Raw genomic sequence first — 20,935 nt, forward strand, 5'->3', positions numbered from 1 at the left:
ACTCAATATAATATTGTTAAAAGTGAACTGTTTTAACTGCACAGGAAAGAAAAAAAATACTTATTAACAGACTGTTAATCATTAGATGTTAACACCACACAAAACAAATGAATGAAACCTGTTTTACTGGCTAATTTTTAAACTCATGCTTTCAAATAAGTTTTATTTCAAGGTGTAGTATCCCTTTACATACTCTTCTTCTACGGCGAAACCGTCTCGCACACTGCCATCAATCGATATTACGTTTCAGATAATAGTACATTTTAATCCTGCAGGTGGCGCTAGTGCCTTAACGTAAAACTGGTCTGCACAGAAAACCAAACGAATTTTAATGACATCAAACATCCTCAATCAACACATTATGAGATTCTGACCAATAAACCATTTTTACATAGATCATATATTAAGTTTAAATCTTTGAAATTTGTCTGTCAGTTTATCAGAGAAAATCGTTGCTCACAAAACACAAAAAGTTATTGCAATGAAAAACATATTATTTTGATTTCAGGCTCTAATTGTTTTCGATTCCAAAATAGCTGAAGTTACAAAGTCAAGAAACGTTTAAACAAGTTGGAAGATGTGGAACTGCTGTTGAAAACAGTGAATTATGCTATTTTTAATGTTTTAGATTAATTCGCTAAAATTAAGCACAATGATTCAGAGCTTATCAAAGGGCTGTTTATATTATTTTATTCAGTTAACAATTTGCACCTTTTACATATTGAAGGGCATTTAATCAAATCAAAACCAGAAATTAAGTTTAGACTCTCGTTTATTAAGGCTTGCATGTGTTTGTGCTTCCTAATGAATAAAATAATGCATGTGGACTGATGGTTCTGTTTCTGTTTACATGCTTTAGCAAAACATGGGATTTAACTTGACTGAAATTCATCTAATATATTCTGGTCGGACACGTGTTGTTCAAATCACAGTCCGGTGCATCTTTACAGCCTCCTGTGTAAGTTTTCGAACCAAAAAAATGTCACCCGTCATGACAAACACATTATTCCCTCATCAATAATGCATCTCACCTCCCCCTTTTTTCTTCCCACTGTTGAGTAGAGAGATGTTTTATTTTCAGACTCTTCTCATTCTTTATGCTTTGTGGGAAAACACAGGAGACCGTGGACAGGTGCCTCTTAGCTGGGTGGAAGACATCTGCAGCCATGCCAATGGCCTCGAGAAAGCCCCCATGGCCAAGGTGGAGTTGTCTCCTGCTCTGTAAATGGAGGCCACATTCCCGGCAGCCACACCTTCCATTCCCCCCTCCCTCCCCCGCCCCCCCAACCCCCCCTTTGCTCAAAGAGTCAAAACAACGAAACCGGGGCAATCACCTGACACATTTCCATCCAATTTCCACTGCAGAATGTGTTCATTTTCCGCCTAATGGCATGTCATTTTGCCGCAGCCTTTGGTCAAGAATTAATCCTGGAATCAAAACAGATTTTCCGGGGAGCAATCTTCCATCAAGTATTGATTTTTTTACACTCACGGAGCCTGTAGTCCCTAATTTAACGTGACAGCCAGCAGCACAATGGACCGGGAGCACCTTGGCATCTCACAGAGGGAGCTCTCCTGCTCCTCCTCCTCCTCCTCCTCCTCCTCCTCCTCCTCCTCCTCCTCCTCCTCACCATGAAGTGAGAGAGATTGACAAGGAGGAAGAGAAAGGACTCCCTGATGTATAAAAACAAAGAGCATTGCTTACAGAAAACACAGAGATCGAGCTTCCGTCCCTGCGTTTTCGCCCCTAATTACGTTTTTGTAGTGCGGTGCCGGCTGGTCAGGTGATGCTCAGAGGGCTCTGGGGCCATCAGCTGTCATTATGTGCCTGTTGACATCTCCCTGTCTGTGAGTGATTCTCATCTGTGATCACCCCGATTTCCATTGGATACGCGAAGAGGGGTTTCATCATGGGCCCCCCATAAGAAGGGCCCCAAAGTGTCCGCACCGACTCCCCTCCCACCCCCCTGATAAGAAAGCAACGCATCGCTCCCCCCTCCCTCCATGCTGTGAGTACACTACACCGTACGCATAGAGGTCAGCGGGATGAGGGGATGATGGAGGCTGTTTCCCTTCGGACTCTCAAAGCCGCGGAGAGTTGCACTTTTGCCCGAAGGGGGGTGTTTTTTTTTGTTTTTTTTTCACGCCGCTTACGAACCGACGACCTGTCGAGAGGGGAAACAATTTCAGCTCTCACCCCGCCGCCTTTTAACTCTGAACATTTTGCAGGCAAAGCGTGCAGTGATGTTTTTCTATTTTACACACGTAAAAGGCCAAAAAATGAGAGAGAGAGAAAAGAAAGGGTTTCTGGATACATTCACTGTGTTTTGGAGCCATGGACGCCGTCTGTGTACTCATCGACCAACAACAGTTCGCTTAATCGTCTGAGCCAAGTGTCTCTTTAATAAAGTAACTCCAGATGTTGTTTTCCAGCTGTGGGCCGCCCGTGTGGTTCCTGCACAGACAACATGCAGCAGAGTTTGAGGCCTAAAGACGAGCCGCTGCAGAGTTAAATGGACTATGCTCAAGGCAGACAGGTGTCTGTGCAAAGACCCGGGCTATTACCTGCTCCACCTGCAAATACCTCACGGTGTGTCAACGCTAATAACACTGAACCCCCCCCCCCTATAAACACAGAACATCAGTGAAAGCAAAAGGCATCTTATGCACGGCCGAACCATGTGAGGATCGGTAATTGCACCCTCGGAGGCATCTGGGGGGGGGCGCAGAGCCGCAAAGTGGGAGACGCCTGAGCAGCTCGGGCTTCACAGTCGCTCCTCCGACATCTCAACCTTGAGGAGAGAGTGAAGGAAAAAAAAAAAAAAAAAAAGGAGGCGCAGGAGCCGGCAGCCCGACAGTTCATTTACCCAAAACATCAGCCCAGAGATAAGGGGAGTGAATGCTTCATGCCTGATGGGAAACAAAGGCGGCAATTTAAAACCATCTGTATCCAACACGTGCCCCCCCCCCCCCCCCCCCACGCCCCCCCCCGTTCCTGTGCGCTCACTGATATTGAAACATAATCCATTTGGAGCGCCGACATGTCATCGTCTTTCTGTCCGGCCTCCTCCACTCAGGACTACTTCAGCGTGTATAAATGTGTGTGTGCGTGTGTGTGTGTGCGTGTGTGTGTGTGTGTGTGTGTGAGGAGAGACGTGAGGAAAAGGACACCTCAGCTGTTCCTTTAGGTTGAGAAAATAACAAAATCACAAGATTCACAGGTCAAAACGCTTCTCTGGCGGCTGATTGACGTCGTGAATCCTTTAACCATCAGTCTGCTGATCTGAAATCTGTGAGATGGGGGGGGAGAAAAGGTAGTTTTAATGATGCTGAGGATGCATTTGGTCCCTTTAAGTGTACATCACAGGACCTTCACTTACGCCTCTTCCTCTCCTTTTTCTACTGAATTAAGTTGTGAAAGCTAAAAACTTTTTCCACGTCCCCACAATGACGGCTCTCCGAAGCCGCGGCATTTTCTCAATAATTCCGCGGGATCCTTTTGAACTGATCCGCTGCCTTCATTGCAGCTGCAGACGGGGAAGGGGGGGCGGGGGTAAGGGGGGGGAGTAAACTTTCATCAGCTGCACAACACAAACAGTTTGAGAAAAGCAAATATGGGTCAGGAGCTGCGTGTGCACGACGATCACGTTGTTAATGGTCGAGACAATAAGAAAAGGGAGAAAACCCACAGAATAACATCAAATAAGTGACTGGAGCTGCACACCTCAGCCTTCACCACCACTCACAACCCCCCCCCCCCCTGCCTCCCGGAATGAAAGGGGGGGGGGGGGGCTGAAAGGAAGACGAAAAAGCATCTTCAACATCAGTTTTCAGTCTAATGTTAATAATTTATGTTGTCTGTGCTTTTTATTATTATTATTTATTTATTTACTACTTTCTTTTCAGCAGCCTGCCCGTTTTTTATTTTTTTCTTCTTTTCTTTCTTTTCTCATCTCAAAGGCCTCTTGGACCGGGAAGCCGCAGCGAACTTTTGAGTTTTTAGTTTGAAAAGGCTTTCTACCCCCCCCCGTTTTATTTATACCTGTCTGCTTGGCGAGGCCAACGCATGAAGCTTTGATGAGGGGCGGCGCCTCCGACACGCGGCCCGTTCTCGGGTGTCAAACCGCGTCTTTTTCCCCCCTGATTCCAGACGCCGTGGGGCCTCGACCCCTCAAGCAGAAGGTCAGCGCCGGAGGTCAAGTGCGATTCTGTCGTCGCACGTTTTTCCATCACCGCGTTTGTGCGAGGAGGGCAGAAGATGAAAAGAGGGAGTCAGTGATGTTTGTGGAATATTTGAATGCTACTGAAACGTTTGAAGTCAGCAGCAAGCTGTACCTGTCAGTCAATATATCAATAAATCCATGTACATGCAGCAGTAAACTGATACCGTGATAAACCGCTTTGTTTTCCCATTAGAACTGAATCAAGCTCGCGTGGAAAAATAATCAATACTAAAGGTACTAGTTGATGAAGATCCTTTTAGCTCTGGTTAATGCTAGCAGGGGCTAGCGTCTCGTGCTAATGGCCTGTCTCCCTGACATGGTTGACGTTTCATAGAAACGATTCAGAAGCCGTCGAAACTCAAGTTTTGACTGAAATGAACTGACACCCGTGTCTATCAAATAAAAACCTACTGAAAACAGGGCACACAATTCATGTTAAACAATTGTTTATTACTAATTATGGTACAAATCAATGTGACAGACTTGAAGCTTTTTTTTTTTCTTCTTTTTTTTGGGGGGGGGGAACACACAAAGTTCTGCTTAACTGACCAAACAGATATTGCTCCAACGATTAAGTACAGCTTTCAGTTCATAAAAAACACAAAGACAACCAACTTCTGCAGGCTCTTCAGCTTTGGTTTCGAGTTCTTCGATTTATTAACAAAAAAAAAACAAAAAATCAAACCACTTTGTTTGTTTGTTAGTACAATTTCACAAAAGCATTCAAAGGTGATTATTAACAAGCCTTCCTAATTGTGTGGAGAGCAACATCCACGCGGGTCAACGGGAGTGTGAGAACCGAGAGGTGAACGTCACGATGTGTTAAAAACAACAAACAGGAAACCACCCCGCCAAAATAAAACAACCATGTGTGAAGAACCGTGCTGAGGTAAACCTTGGATGAACTACTGTACATTTCTATCTTCAATTATCTTATCTCAGGTCTTAAAAGATTGTCAACATCATGAATCTATTTCTCTGTACAATGTGCATAACTATAGAGCTTTGGTCCAGCGCTGAAGAGTTGAGCAAAGGCGTAACTCCTGTCTGTGTTGTTTTTTTTTTTTTGGTTTTGGTTACAGCTTTAAGCCTCAGGACGGATCCGTTCTCTCCCTGCAGGCGTCTGCTGCTGCTCAATCACACCTTTGTGAATGCGGGTGTTTTGGCCAAAGATTTGCCTGAATGAAAAATCGGAACCAACATTAAGGTGGAAAACACAATTAAAACTGAATGAGTAATAAATGATTCAATAAACAAAAGGAAGATTATATATTTAAAAAAAAATCAGTGCATTAAAAGGAAATGAGATCACACGACTTCACTTGTTTCTTTTTAAAAGCTTTTTCCTGTGTTTTTTCTCGTGTGTGCGTTTTCCGGCCAGTGAAGAAGAACAGAGCACCGGGGACTGAAGGACCGAGACAATGTGACACGAGACGACAGATATCGAGCAGACACATGATTCTGAATAAATTGCATCAAATTTTGCCTCGCCTCAAATTAGGTTCACTCGTTCTGACATGTGACACTTATTCTCAACATTCACTTTTTTCTCTTTTTCCTGTGAGGGTTTTTGTGGGCTTCCAATATTTGAAGGGACGTTCCTGCTCGCAGTGTTGACGTATCCTCACAAAGGTAACGCCGAGTAAAATAAACAGCTCAGTGCACAGTGACACAGAGGCCACTTCTATCTGAAAAAAATAACCCCAAATACATGAAATCAAGAAGCGAATGAGTAGAAATATACATGTTAAAGCAATTTACTGTAAATAGGTCAATTCAATGTTACACCCAGTGAGATGAATGCAAAGTATAAAGGAAACATTATCATGGCAGGAAAAGCATATCAGTGTTGAGATGTTCAGGTGAACTGGAATGGGCAGTTTGATGTAAAATAATGTCTTTTTAGGGATAGAATTCGATGAAAATATTCCTTCTGCATTTCCTACATTGCGGTGGTGGTTGTTGCAGCAGACGCCGCTGTGGCTCTTTGACCTGGTTCTGTTTATTTGTTTTATTTTGTTTATTTTCTTTTAAAGTTGACCCACCAAGAAAAAACGGGGTGTAAAGCCGTAAAGTAAAATAAAAAAAAAAAGGTGACGTCTTCACCAGCTGAATGTATGTGTTCTTTGGCTATCGGGCTTTGGCAACAGAATGACGCAGGAGCTCAAACAAAGCTGCAGGAGACGGACACTGAAAGTCATCATCATCACCATCATCTTCATCATCATGTGAAAGTCCATCTGAAACGTCTCGCCAGATTATTAATAAATACCTGTAAAAGTTGTACAAAGTTACACTGTGGCTGAACATATCTGCAGATGAAACACAAATCGGAGGCAAACAACGTTAAAACGCATTTGTTTCACAGCAAAAGGTTGTTGTTTTTTTGTCCAAAAGAGAAACATTATCAGTGACAGCACTTTTCAAATTGTTTTTTTTTTTTTTTTTTTTAAAGATATTTACATACAAACAAAGAAAAGAGTAAGCGAGACAAAGATAAAATGTATACTCAACCTCACACATATAGCTTAGATTTGCCAGTACAAATGTAAAAATTTAGAGCACATTTACATTACAAAATTATTCTTAGTACTCAGATGCAACAGACTTTGGTAAATAGTGTTTTGATTTGGTATGATCGCTTACTAAATCCCTCCTGGCGGGGAACCAAAATGTGGGCGATCTAAAACTCTTTGAAACAGCACATGTTTTTACATAATTCTCACATATTAATCTCTTTTTTTCTTCATGTTTTTTTTTTTTTTTGGTTTCGCCGAGGTCATTTACACAACTTGTGGTAACCACACTGACAACACATTTGTTTTTGTTTGCAAACTGGTGACTGTCCATCCGGGTGACTTTCTCAGTTCTCATTTCAGTTCATCGGCCCTCGTTGTTGTTGTTGTTGTTTGTTTTTTTTCTTTCCGATGGCGGCCCTCTTCGCCCCCCCCCCCCCCCCCTGAGAGCCCCGTTCATTTGGGCAGCTCCTCGGGGGGATCGGCGAGCGGGTCCATGGGCGCCGCCGGGCCGAGCTCGGGCTGTTTCAAGCGCTTTATCGTGTTTTTCAGCGCCTGCCTCTTGTTGCAGAACCACACGCGCACCACCTCCCTGTCGTAGTTCAGCTTCTCGGCTATTTCCGTCATTTCCTGTCCGGAGGGGTGCGTGTTCTTCTCAAAGTGGCTGTTGAGGATCTCCAGCGCCTGCGGGGTGAAAGAGGTCCGCCGCTTGCGTTTTTTGGAGGGCTCGCTGCCGATAAACTCAGTCAGGTTCTGCATGCCGGATCGGTGGCGGGCCTCAGCCTCGGCCATCCAGCGCTCCAGAACGGGCTTAATCTTCTGGGCGCTTTTAGGGGTGATGTCCAACTTCTCAAACCTGGCAGGATATAAAAGGCCAGGGTTCAGTTTGCCTGTCAGACTGCTACCTATAGTGTTCTCTTGGGCTTCCTGTGGTAGGAAAAAGTGGCTTCTCAGGATGGTGTGTCTGGGGAGAATTGAGAAAAAAGAATCTTAGGTGCCCGGCCAGAACAAGGGATGAGCTGCCTGCCTTTTTGTCTCCTCAAGCAGAATGCCACGGGGACGGAGACTAACATCCAGGTGCACGGCCCCCGGACTCCAGCATTCGGCACCTGGAAGCACCTCAGCTGCGCGGCAGCCGGAGGTGACGGCTGCTCTGGTGTCGTCTGATAATTCGTTTGGAGGAGGCTGTGCCTCGGTCCCAAATTGGCAGTAGTGGAGCAAGGAGAGTTGGCCAATGACTTAAAATCAGGTCCGGTTGAGCCGAAAAAACATACAAAACATAACTAACTACTGCACTTCAAAATAAAGAAAACAGGAATTACTGCAAAATATCTCATTTCTTTCCCTCAGGTGACGACCCCCCCCCCCCCCCCCCTCTCCCAAAAAATCCCCTAATGCATGCAGTTAAATATGGCACCATCATTTATTTACAAATAAAGCTTGAATTATTAACCAAAATGTACGTTTAATACATTTTTCAAACTTACTTTCATCCTCTAACAACGTCTCATTTCATATTTAATACATATACATTTGCACACTCTCTAATGCTGAAAGTTCCTGCAACTTTCCGGCTGCTCGACAGGAAATTCTGACTTAACCTGAAGTCAGTAAGGACTAAGAGAGGGTCATGTGACGGATTAGAGGCTCTTATATTTGACAGCAAATGCATTCCTCTCACACCTGTAATGCTACTGGTATTCAAAGGAAAATCTTTTTATCTTTATTGCATTCAGTTTTTGTTTTACTTGTATTGATTCAGGCATAATTGTGGATATTTGACATCTGTTTTTTAACCATAAATTATCAAAAGACATTCCTGATAAGGATCCTTTATATCAGGATAATCAGTTAACATTATGTTCTGTGAATAGTGATATTTTCTATTCATGGTCAAGTTGCATGACTTGAATTGACGGACACACAATTTACCCACAATGCAGTGGACGTTGACGTGATGTTGACTGATTGACAGGATGGATTTTAGTCATATGTATGATTTAATCAGGATGTGATTCTGTTCAAAGGCCATTATTAAACTGAACCGCAGCCCAGCCGTAAGAGGAGGGATTTAAACTCTCTTAAACGGCACATTTTAAAGAACATCCAAATGAGTTGACGTGTGTGTGTGCGAAGTCTTTTAGTAAAAACAACACTGAACTGACAGCCGCTCGGAAGCGGCTCCACGGCTCCACGGCTTCGCTCTACTTCGCCCTCCGCGGAGCAAGCGACGCGCACGATGAGCACGGAACCTCCTCTGCTCCTACACTTTGGGTTTGCCGCATTCCTGCTTGTCGACAGGCGGTATTATTTATAACCTGCCCCTTAAACAGCGGAGGGAGGAGGGCTCCGTCTCTGCGGGGGGATACATTAGTAAAACACGAGGAGTCGCCAGAGACATTTCATGGATCAACAGGAAACCGCCGATACTGAAACGGGTCGAGAGCTGCTCGGATCTCCCTCCTCTGGTGGCTTCTTTTTTCCCCTGAATGCACCCCCGAGCTTCTCTTCTTGAAAGCGCCTCGGCGTACGGCGCGTCCGAGCAGCTTCCGGGAGGCTCCACGGGCCTCGAACCCGAGTGAAAAAAAGAAATCAAGGCCGGCCGACCCGTCTGACCTAAAATCTACAGGATGTGAAGAGATTTACCTCGACAACAATAGAAAAGACACGACTGCAGTTATTTCTGTCGCAGCCTCCTTCCTGCGGCTCGGTTCGCTGCTGGTACATTTGACCAGTTTCAGACAGTTTATAAAATATTTAGGCATCACTGAGATAATACAAAGATATAAGGTGATACGACAAAACATACAGTAAGAGCACATTTTTTTTTAAACAGTCAGAGATAAACTGTTTATACTTTGGTTCTATACCAATTTGGGGGATGACAGAAGTTAATGTTCAAGATGCATCAAGCAACTTGATTCATCAGGCTTTTTGTTCAATAGCAATAGTGATAACTAAAAATTCCGTAATATTGTTTCTTTATTGATATTGCTCGACCTTACTGTGTTGTTTGCAGCTATCCTTCCCTTCCCTTGTGATCTCGGTGTTTATCTGTAAGAGATTCATGACAGCTGTGGGTTGATGTCTGGCTCTTCTTTGAGCTACTGATACAATAAACACGATAATGTCTGCACAGGCTGGTCTCGTTTATTTAAGCTGACTCATAAGCAAAGACTATGATGGTTGTGTGAAAACACTAACAAAGGGGAGCTCTAAAAGGTTTTCTCATCATCAAATTGTGTATTTAAAATGTAAATCCAACATTTTCGATACTCATATTAGCGAAAAACCAACCCAAACCTGAGCCCGAGAAGGACACACGGGCACGTAATCGGTTTGATGAGGCCCTCCCGTAAAGCCCGTGCCTGTTTAGACAAACTAACAAAGTGCCTCAGAACCCAGTGAGCAATGAGAAGAGACGAGATGGAGGCATCTGTCAGAGTCTGTTCACTGTCCGGGTTCAGAGCCGCCCCGACGTCCCTCCTCAAACTTCATGTCTGTGTTGATGTTAACTAAACTAAAGCACGGGAAGTTTGCCCTTCTGCTTAAAACATCAGCATGTCATGTTCAATGTCACACCAACAAAAAGAATTGTCTTAACGGCACGAATAACAGGCCCGCAGAGTGTTTATTTTTAAAGCTAATGGCCTTTAATGTATGTTATAAATATTTGAATTATGCTTGTCGGTAAATATTTCATGTGTGATTTCCAGACTTTAAACATTAGCCGGAGCTGGCGGGGCCTCACAAGAAGCCCGGACGCAGTGCGCGGCTTCACATGTTATCAGCTGTTTGATGTTGACGTGATGACATTTGTAAAAGTGCGCGGTAGCACCGTGTCACATAAACAGCGCAGGTCATCAGCGAAGTACGTTAAAATGAACACAAGAACGGCCAGAGCACTCACCCTTTAGTTAGATCTTATTAAAGACGTTTAACATGTACTGGTTAACCTTTAAATACATCCTACACTTTGAATAGTTTTCTGCATGGTAGAATAACAGATGTTACACACGTGGTTCTGTGGGCAGAGTCACATTATTCCGACTTGAATGAGAAATGGGGCTCATTTGGTGTCTTCCTGCGAAATGCTAGTCAAGTGGAAAAACAGGAGGGCTGAAACACTGATTGCATGATTGTCTCATGAATATATAACGCCCCATTTATGACTAAACCGTCCTGGTGGCAGCAGTAAAACACGGCAATCTTATTAACAGATCATCGCCGTCAAGTTCTCTCATGTTGAAGGCGAGCAGCTGGCGTCGGGCCTTAGTAATTATTAAATGCTTTAAGTGCTTGGTGTAATACTTGTGTATGTATTTTACATAAGTATTATCCGGCTGTCAGGTCAGCGGATGGAGGGGAGCAGAGAGGAGAGGCCCGTTTGTCGGGGGGGGGGGCGGTGCTGCTCGCGTCGCGTGTTTTAATATCTCAATAATGTCCGTTAAAAATGGATGAGCACCAGGCAAACGCGGCGAGGCCTCGATCCGCTCTCGCCCCGGCGCACTGAGGGCGGAGGGCGGCGCCCCGACGGGAAGCTGCCCGAGCTCGGGTCCTTACCTGCAGATGGCGGACTGGCTGTACGCCGGGCCCTCGGCGGCGCTCAGCGCCTGGCCCACCTGAGTCTGGGTCAGACCCAGGGACAGCCGGCGGATCTTGAACGCTTTGGCGAATTCCCGGATCTCCTCCAGGTTGACCCCGTCCACCTCGCTGGGGGCGGTCTGCGGGTCTGCAGACGCGGAAAAACGCACACACACACACACACGCACACACACACACACACACACACACACACCGCGTTCCGTCAGGCCTCCGCTGCTTTCCTTCTTTTTTTTTTTTACCTCTGAACCGCTTTTTTTAAAAATTGACCAGCTCTGGGTCGGAGCTTATTATTTCTCTCTGCCGTCTGCTGTAAGCTCCAGAGATGTTTGGACCAATAAATCCGTCTGAGGTGTGAATGCGGTGACCTCGATTCACAAGCTAAAAAACACCCCGACGCAGAGGTTGTTAATTCAACAGATGGGAAAATAAATACCTGAGGTCCTTTGCTTTTTTTTTTTAACTAAAGCTCACACTCTCAAATAAACATGAAAGAACATTTGAAGACATGATTTCATACAGCTGACCCTGTTCAGGCCTTCAGAGGAACGTCTTCATACGTGAGCAGATCTGAAAAACTCCACTGGAGCGTTTTGACAAATTTCCGCGCTAATAAAAAGTGATTTCACATTGTACATCAATGTCAGGTGCCCCGGCATCCTGCTTACCAAAGCAAAGTTTGTGCCTCTGAATTATTCATCTTGGTCATTATCAATGAATTATTAAAGGAATCCTCCAAGCGTATTTAAGCAAAAATCTATGGGGCTGCCATCTCGTTGTGCCTCGTGAGTGACGTGCAGCGAATGCGGCGAGCTCCAGACGTGTGAACGCCAGGGAGACGGGGGGGGGGGACACACACACACCGGAGGACAGAATGGGAGGGACGAGCACTCACAGCTTCGGGTCCCACCGTCTCCACATTGATGAGCGTCACTCGTTCACTCCCCACAGAGCCTGTTTCCTCAGTGGTTTTAAGGACTTATCGTCTAACATCTGGTCCCGGACTTTTGTCTTCAGACAGGATTTGAGATTTATTTTGCGATATTGAGCATTAAAGCTTTCACAAAAAAAAAGGCAAATGAATAAACAATGTCACAGTGGAGACAATCACCATACAGGGTGAGCTTTTGTCTCTATCTTAAAGTTTGTTTTTCTTTCGTTGAAACGCTCATCATCCACCTGAACATGATGACCTTCATTTCAATTTACAACCTCGTAGAAAATAACTGTTTACAAACCTTATTTACAGTCAACATGTGTTCTGTCCTTGCCTGCATTACACTGCCTTTGCATTTACAAACGCCATCAATAAGCAAAAGGAAACATTGTTGACATTTTTCCATCTGATTCTTTTTAAATAACAGTAAGAGACGTTTTCAGCCCTTCAATCTCTTTCTGGCGGTGCGTTCGTGGCCGGCGGATCTAATGACATTTCTGCTTCTCTCCTCTGCAGACGAGTCCGATGTCTGTGCTTTTTTTCTTTGTGAATGTGTGCTGCAAGTGATACTGAGAGGAGGCCCGTACTCAGCATAAAGCATTAATTCTATTTCCTGCACAACTGAGCCACAATGATTTTGTGCAGACTCAAAAATGGTTTATACGATTTTTTTCCAGGTTACAAGTAAACACACACAAAACACGGTGTCTACAACAAGTTGATCAATGGCGACAATGTTTTTTATTAAATTCGGCGGCATAGTAGCTGCCTTTGAAATTAGTTTACATAGAGTTTAGGGGAATAGACTCTGACAAATGAAATTTATCTGAATAAAACAGACTTTTAAAGGCTACAGCTGCATGCTGACAGGCTGCGGCCTCGTGATTTATAGGCCCCCCGCATTGGGAGAATCAAACGCATGTTCATTACACACAGCACACGCCACTTTGGATCGTCTAATAAAGCAAAGATGACCGTCAGGAAACATAGAACCTTCGTAGGATCAGTGAACGCTGTCCACGCGGAGCAATGGAGGCACTGTGCAAATGTTTTATACAAAGCCTTTTTTTTTTACCATCTTACCTTCTGAATTTAGGCATGTGGAGAGTTTGGGGTTAAACAAGTTTAGAAATGTTTGCCTAAATACAATATGTAAGTTTAATTTTAAAAAAAACAATCTGAATCTGTGTTCCTGTTACTCGAGGTTCACCATTTATTCAGTCGAAAGTAGTTAAAGGTTTAAAGACCGCAATAATAACCATATGATCATGTCCTTTCTGTCTATACTCATCAAATTCTATTTAATGAATCATTGCCATATTTATTCTCTTTCTTAATCTCTATCAAATCCTCCTCTTAAGATGAGGTTCGTTAAAAAACAAAAAAATATAAGAATGTGCCTCATTTTTAAAGATTGATGTCTGCAGTAGGAAAGAAGGGCCGAGTTCTGATGTTCATCCCCCCAACGACGCACATGTTCCACCCTGGTTCGAAGTGCCTGCTTCGGTGTGTGAAGACGTGTTTTGCGTTGGACACTTACTGCTGACCAGCTGCCCCACGCTGAGAGCCGAGGAAGAGGAGGAGGTGGAGGAGGAGGAGGAGGCCTGGTGGAGAGGGCTCTGTCTGTGGGGCATGTGGAGCAGGTTGGGCTGAGACGATGCAGTCTGACCCTGCTGAGTCTGAGGCAGCTGGACACACACACACACACACACACACACACACACACACACACACAGTTAACATAATAGACTGACAGCAATAAAATATCCGTTATTTCCTCACCTACATCATGACAGCAATCATCATTTCCAGGTTATTGTGTCATTATGGTGATAATATTTAATCCAATCAACAGATATTCAATTAGCCACTTAGCAGCTGAATATAATGACGTGTAGCTTATAACTAGTGATGAATAAATGTGAATTGCTGCCTGCAGTATTGAAAGTGACAGCACAGAGTTCAGTGTCAATAGTCTGCTCAATAAGCCTGAGCAGCAGTGGTTTACTCCTGCAGGAGACAGAGGGAGTCAACTCAGGGACTCCACAGCCGAACAATTGTTTTCGCTGCAGAAAGCGAGTTTGTTTTAAAAAAAAAAAAAGAAAAAAGAAAACTGCTGGTGACAATTAAGAGTCTTCTCTCTCGTCATCGGACCTGCGGGGATGACAACGGTGGCAGCGTGAATGTGAAATATAAATGTGGACACAGCAGTCCTCATATCAAACATAATTCATGATCCACAAGCCGCTCCCTCTGATGGCGAAAAAACGATGTCTTTTCATGTTTTATGCACATTCGAATTGCTTTTACAAGATCAAGATGGCACGTCTTCTCTCTTAAAGCGAAAAGCTGTCTCTGCCAAAAGCCAGGCCGGCTTCGCCTCTCCTTCTTTGCTATTAATTATTTTCTCCGTGGCATGTGTTTGTTTGGATGGGGGGGGGGTGTCAACAGCGATGCACACACCGTCAGGACTTCTGACAGGCAGGGAGAATTATCTGGCTTCACTGGAAATATTGCAGGCTGCAGGCTCTGACAACCGTAAATTATGCCCGCGGAACAATGTGTACATGCAGGCTTTGAAGTGGAGACGAAGGCATAAACATTATTACAAATGCATTAATTCATTCAAGAGTATGATCTGGTGTTTTGGAAAGCAGCTATTAGCTGTCCATCTCGACCGTGACTTTTCACCCTGCAGCTCTGCGCTGACGTCGTCATTATCTTAACTCAATAGCCTTCTGTCAGTCGCGTGGCTGCATCATTGACCACAGTGTGGATCTTCAAGTTGGCAGAAGAACGTTTTGAACTAGTGCACAAAAACTAAAAGCACTCGATTGTTTTAAAATCAAAACAAAACCTCTTCCAGTGCAGGTCAGAGGGGACGAATCAGGATGGAGAGTGTGATTGAGGGGGAGAACAGGGGCATGAGTGTTTGAGTGTTTTGAGTTCTTTTTGGGGGGCGGTGTGGGCTCCGCAGGGGTGCAGGATGGTCCCCGAGACAGATTCTGAGAGGTTGGCTGACAACAAGTGCCTTCCAAAGCATGCACCTACCAGCACACACACACATACAAGCGAAAAACACAAAAACTGACTCCCGGCGCTGCAATGAGTCTGACTCCACTAGGTGTTGCTCATTCAACGGTTTCGAAGTCCTCTCTCGATCATTGTTGACGCAGCAGTGTAAGTATATAACATTAAGTGGCTTTACAGGATGCACCTTCCTATATATCTGTGTGCATTTGGGCGTCTGTTACCTGCTGTCCAGGCTTGATTGGTGACAGCGTGATTCCCTGGGTGTTGATGACAGGCAGGATCTGATTGCCGATCACCGTGGCGATGATCTGGCCTTGAGCGTTGGTCAGAAGCTGAGGTGTAATTGGCTGTACCTGCAGTGCTGGGTTGCCACCCCCTGATTGGCTGGAGGGCCCTGCAGAGTTGGGCATCAGTGGGATTGTTCCAATTATCTACAAAGGGGGTAGAGAGGAGACAAAATCAGCCGGGCAGTTTAAAAAAAGAAAAAAAGAAGATGGAGCAGGAAGCATGAACGCCACTGGAGGTATCAGTCCTAATGATCTGTGCCGCTGGGAGTCCGTCTCGAGCCGGTCATCTCGTCACGTTGCGAGGTTAATCACAGCCCTCGGGTGTTTGAGTGGGTCCGTGTGTGATTTCCAGAAAGGGGACAAAAAAAAAAACATGCACAAGTGTCCGCTGATCATCTGTCTGGTGGCTTTACGGGCTCAAGCAAGTGAAGCCAGAGCCGACTGCTGGGAGCGCAGCGCAAAGGTCAGCGCTGACTACCTGTGTGTGTGTGTGTGTGTGTGTGTGACGGTGCACACCACTGGCTGTATTACCCATCCCGGGATGAGTGTGTGTGTGTGTGTCGAAGTGTGTTTCTGCTTAAGTGTCTTTGTCTGTCTCTGGGTGAGAAGGGGCGAGGCTGCACAGAGACCCCTCCCACCCCCTCCCCCATTTCACCCTCTCTCACACACCGGGGCAGAAAGGAAAGAAGTGGAAAGCAAGAGAAAAAATAAGAGGGAGAAAAGAGCAGCATCAGAAGCGAGACAGGACCTTGTGTTTCTAATTCAACTCTCATTGTCCCAGGGGTACTTCACCCCCCCCCTCACCCCACCCTCCAGCCCCGGCTTTCCTCTCCTCTGTGGCTGTAATCAGAAGGGGCAGATCAAAGGGGGGCGGCAGAGTGTCACTGCAGCGTTTTAGCTCTCAGAGCTGCCGGAGTGTGGCCAAGAGTGGCGCTTTAGGGGGGACTTAGCGCCTCTTCACCATGATGAAGGTTAATGTCATCTGGGGACCGGTTCTGAGCAGCCGTGGCCCCCGTCCCCCACTGACACCGCTCCTCCACCAAGCCTCATTACGCCAGAGAGCAGCCCAACGTGGGCGAGATGCCCGTCTGTTAGTGGACAAAAAGCTTTTTTTTTTTTTTTTCAAAAGTTGCCGCGTCTTCACATCTTCTTTTTTTTAAGTTCCTATTTTATTTGGAGCTTCTACACCTCAAAAACAAAACTACAAACAGCTTCTACATATCATAGGCCCGGGGCTCCGTTATTGCCAGCGCCGCCATGTGTTTCGGGCCCCCCCTCTCCCGCCCCTCCCTTCGTGTCTTTGACATAATACGGAACGATCAGCGAGAGGAAGGTGGGCCGACTATCTGTAATTCATCCTTGCCACGGCTCATTTGCTTACGTTGCTTCGCATTAGGGGAGAGATAATTTATCTCTCTCTCTCCGCGGCGGCGGCTTTACAAATCCGCTGTAATGCTCTCCTGCCACTTAGCATATTTTATTGCCCCCGCCTGACGCTCGTGTCTCCGGAGTCACACCGATCTTGCTTCGCATGCCGCCGTGGCAGGGAACTTGTTCCGCTCAATTATTCATCGTCATTGGACTAAGTGGTTGTTCTATAAGCATAATAAAATAGCAGGCAACTGACAGCTTAGCCTCCCAGAATGCAATGTTTCTCCCTCCGACTCGGCCAGGCAGATGTTGGATGGCGGGGCCTCACGGCTCTTCTTGAGCTTTAAGGGCGACGCTCTTAAAGTATTATAACTGTTTAACAGCTAATTTATAGACAGGAGGGAAGACTTTATTATAAAATGTCCTAATTGGGAAAGATTTACAGAGCACAGCCATCATTCATAAAAGTAATCATGAGTTTAGAGATTAGAGATAGTGATAATAAAACTGCAATACTTCGTAAGCGCTTTGGTTTCATAAAAAAATAAATTTAATGAAACAGTGATTAGACAGAATCTCAGATTTACATATTAATTTAGCAACTAACTATATATACAGCTATATGTAATGTTTGAATCTTTGACTCCATTAACCTTTTATTGTGAGACGAAAGTGACACCAGAAACTGCCGGTTTCTATCATTTTAATGTTGCTATAAATTCTGCTGTAAAAAGCGGCAGTTATCAAATAAACTTGAAAATTCACTTTCTAAACAACAACAAAAAAAAAAAACATTGATGGGGACATGCAATAATTTCCATTCCTTCAGGTGCAATTTAATCATAGCCCCGTTTCACAAACCCCGGGGCCCTCAGGACCTGCACTTGATCACCGCCCAGGCCCCTCTCTCCGCAGTTATTTTTCAGCTTGCACTCGTTTATTTGGCCTCCCGCGTTGGCTTCCCGCTCCACTTCGTATGGCATGTGAGCAACGTGCCTCTCTCCACCCAGCAGAACTCATTAAGATTACGCCGCTCTTGTTTCCCGCAGAAATGTCATCTCATCTCTCCAGCCAGGGCAATCCGTATCTTTAGCCATGGTCGCCAGGCAATATCTCTGCCCATTTTCTCTCCTCCGCTGTTCATGCGGCGCATTGAGACCCAGGAGAGGGAAAATGTTTGGGGAAGTTTGTACTCGTGTGAACATACAAGTACCAAAAAAAAGCAAAAACATTCAGAGCAAGGCTACAAGTCTGCTATTTAGGGTCAATTTCAAAGACATTTTCTGGGTACGCTTTCAGGTATTTTCTATTAATTTAACAGCCCTTGTACAATCTTCTCAAGTATACAAGGTGTAGTCACATTAGGTTAATGCAGCAATGGTTAAATATGCTGCTTTTCCCCGTTTCAAATCTTTATAAATGTATCATCTTTGGTTTTGGGATTGTTGGTCGGACAAAATAAGCAATCTGGGATCTTGTGGTTCATCGAGAGGATAATTGATACTGAAAATAATCAATAGCTGTAGCCCTGCAGAAGATTTACAGCTACAAGGGCAAACAGCCGTTTACACTGCTGTTACACTTAATCTAAGGGCTGGAAGCTTCCGTCGATACAAAGGGCACCCTCGCTTTGCAGGTTGTGTTCCTCACCTGTTGTTCTGCAGCAGAATACTCCACGGGAGCTGTTTCCATATTCAAAGCTAAGGGGCCCGTATTTATCAAACTGGGTTTTCGTCTACACCTTTTACAGGAGGTGCGGTAAGCTTTGTAAAAACGTCCCCTAATGTCTCCATTCATCACACGGTTTCAAGGCCGCATTAAAGCTGCGGGAGAATTCTCACCGAATAGAAGATGTTCTCAAAAATGCTACCAAGGAAAACAAATGTGAAAGTGGATATTCTGGCTTTTATCCGTAGATTTAATCACTGTGGTAGAGGTGGTGAGGATAAAAACAGCCTCATTGATTCTCTTTGGAGGTTTAAGAAGCTGGGTCCAATATAATTACGGTTTAAAAACGTATTGAACTCCGAAAGTCCATCAAACGCGGCACTTTCCAAGGTCCCCAGAGCTCTTGCCTATGAAAAGGTGTTGTGGAAGACATTAAAAGTTCAAAGTCAGTATACCACGTTTAAAACAGAAACAGCAGTGACTTTTTACTGCGTCGAGTACAGGAATGATACAGATTGTTCTGTTAATTTCAATAAAACACTCCCCCGAATGGATGAAAGCGGATCTCTATCATCTGAGAATCAGTTAAAAAGCGTTCCATCTCCTCCTGTTTCTTACCCTTTTCACGCTGACATACCTGAGAGTGTGTTTGGTGGACCTCTGGCTTTGTTTGAGGAATGCGTTAGCCTGTATAATCGCCCCAGTGCTGGGGGGCGGGACCTCCTTCTGATATGGTAGTGCGTGTTTCAGAGCCCTCCGTCGGAATAATGCTGTGGAATAATGAGGCGGGGAGTAAAGGCTGTAGCCCGCGGCTTTGACCGTCTCTGTGACCTGATTATGTCGGGGACTGTCAGCCGCCAAGACACTACAAAAGCACAGAGCCCCGCATCGAGTCCATATCCACCGTGATCTGTACCCAGTGCTCCAGGCACCTCGTGAGTCCATACTGTCTCATTAGCGACGTTTAGCATCAAGCGCTCGCACACGGAGCAACACTTTGCCTGCAAACAGGCATGGTCACACTGGTGGACCTGCGACCTAAAACCAGTGGGCCGAATGTCAACCGTAACGATTCAAATTCAACTGCTTTTGCTTGTTTTCAGTGGGGGGGGAATGTTTGCTGCCAGCTTTGGTTTCCCCCGTGTTTGTGTTTAAGTTTAAATCGAGAACAGCAGAGAACAGCAGAGAAAGGTGTTGAAAGAACAGGTGTTACGGTGAACAACAGAGTGGAATGAAGGGGCACATTGTCCATACGATTCTCCTTTAATATATGCTGTGTGCACCTGCGATAAGATGATTCATTAGATAGGGACCCACAATGACAAGCATCATCGTTCAAGCCTCTGGCCACTGATGGAACAATTCTGCAGCCACCCTGTAAATATGACAAGGTCAGCGTTTTTACAGCAACAGGCACATGCGGATAGGAGGGAGAAGGGCTTTGTTTATTCCCAAAAAGCTTAATATATGGTGGGGTGGCTACTAGAGTGTGAAATAATGACTTGGACACAACACAGCGCTTCCCTACTAGAAATCTATGAGCAAAGATCAGAAATACTATACAAATGTTTTGTCTGGAGCTGCACATTTGCACGTGATAAATGGTCCAGTAGCGTGTCTTGCAGATCCGTTACCAAGGGAACAGTAGTATTTAATTAGCTGTGGGCGTAATAGATCATTCAGAATGCATTTCTATTCTATAATCCCAGCCTCGGGTACACACCACTCACCTGTCCTTGTGCGTTGGTGACCAGCTGTCCGGTGGCTCCTTGCAGGTTGGACAAGGTGTTGCCGAACACCTGAGACCCGGCGATGGATCCCATGGCCGCTGCCGCTGCCACCGCCGCCTGGCTGGCCAATGGATTCAGCTGCTGGGGACAAAAGAAATAATCCGTCAAAAGAGCCTCGCTTTATGTCACCGGTGCAGATGTTTATTAGTGTGATGGTAATCCAGGAGGGTTCCGCGTGGGCGGGGCTTCATTGTTGCTAAGGCCACAGAAGGCTAACCGCAGCGAGGTCTGCGTGGACCCGTAGTCCATCAAACAGTCCCCAGAGGTCGGTGCTCCTGAACCCAGTGGGAGGGCTCAAGGGTAGCGAGGAGCGGAGCCAACGGGAGGGTAGGGGTGAATAAGTGGCCATTCTACCACTCTAAGTGCTTCCTCCCGCCCTCGGGGGCTCCCCACGGGTCGAGCCGAGACTCGCCATTCCGCCCGCAGCCACCCGACGGCAGCCGCTTTCACAATAGAAGCCGGGGCGGCGTGGCTATGCCCCCCCCCCCCCCCCCGTCAATAGATTTCG

The 20,935-nt window shown here is 45.5% G+C and overlaps 1 protein-coding gene across 2 annotated transcripts in view; it reads right to left on the reverse strand.

Moving 5' to 3' along the window:
- Positions 1 to 7,161: 7,161 nt before the first annotated feature.
- The window catches only part of pou6f2 (POU class 6 homeobox 2), a 57,476-nt gene continuing 43,702 nt past the window's right edge, over positions 7,162 to 20,935 (reverse strand). Inside the window, exons 6-10 of one of the 2 annotated variants that reach the window (XM_062559307.1) lie at positions 20,368 to 20,505; positions 15,533 to 15,742; positions 13,819 to 13,966; positions 11,303 to 11,471; positions 7,162 to 7,703 (exon numbers count right to left, since the gene is read on the reverse strand). In XM_062559307.1, the coding sequence (XP_062415291.1) occupies positions 7,196 to 7,703; positions 11,303 to 11,471; positions 13,819 to 13,966; positions 15,533 to 15,742; positions 20,368 to 20,505 (1,173 nt within the window). In that variant the 3' untranslated portion in view covers positions 7,162 to 7,195. The remainder of the gene's footprint in view (positions 7,704 to 11,302; positions 11,472 to 13,818; positions 13,967 to 15,532; positions 15,743 to 20,367; positions 20,506 to 20,935) is intronic. The other variant, XM_062559308.1, reaches the window with a different exon arrangement.

The sequence above is a fragment of the Pungitius pungitius genome, chromosome 19, assembly GCF_949316345.1.
Source record: "Pungitius pungitius chromosome 19, fPunPun2.1, whole genome shotgun sequence".
Lineage (NCBI taxonomy): Eukaryota > Metazoa > Chordata > Actinopteri > Perciformes > Gasterosteidae > Pungitius > Pungitius pungitius.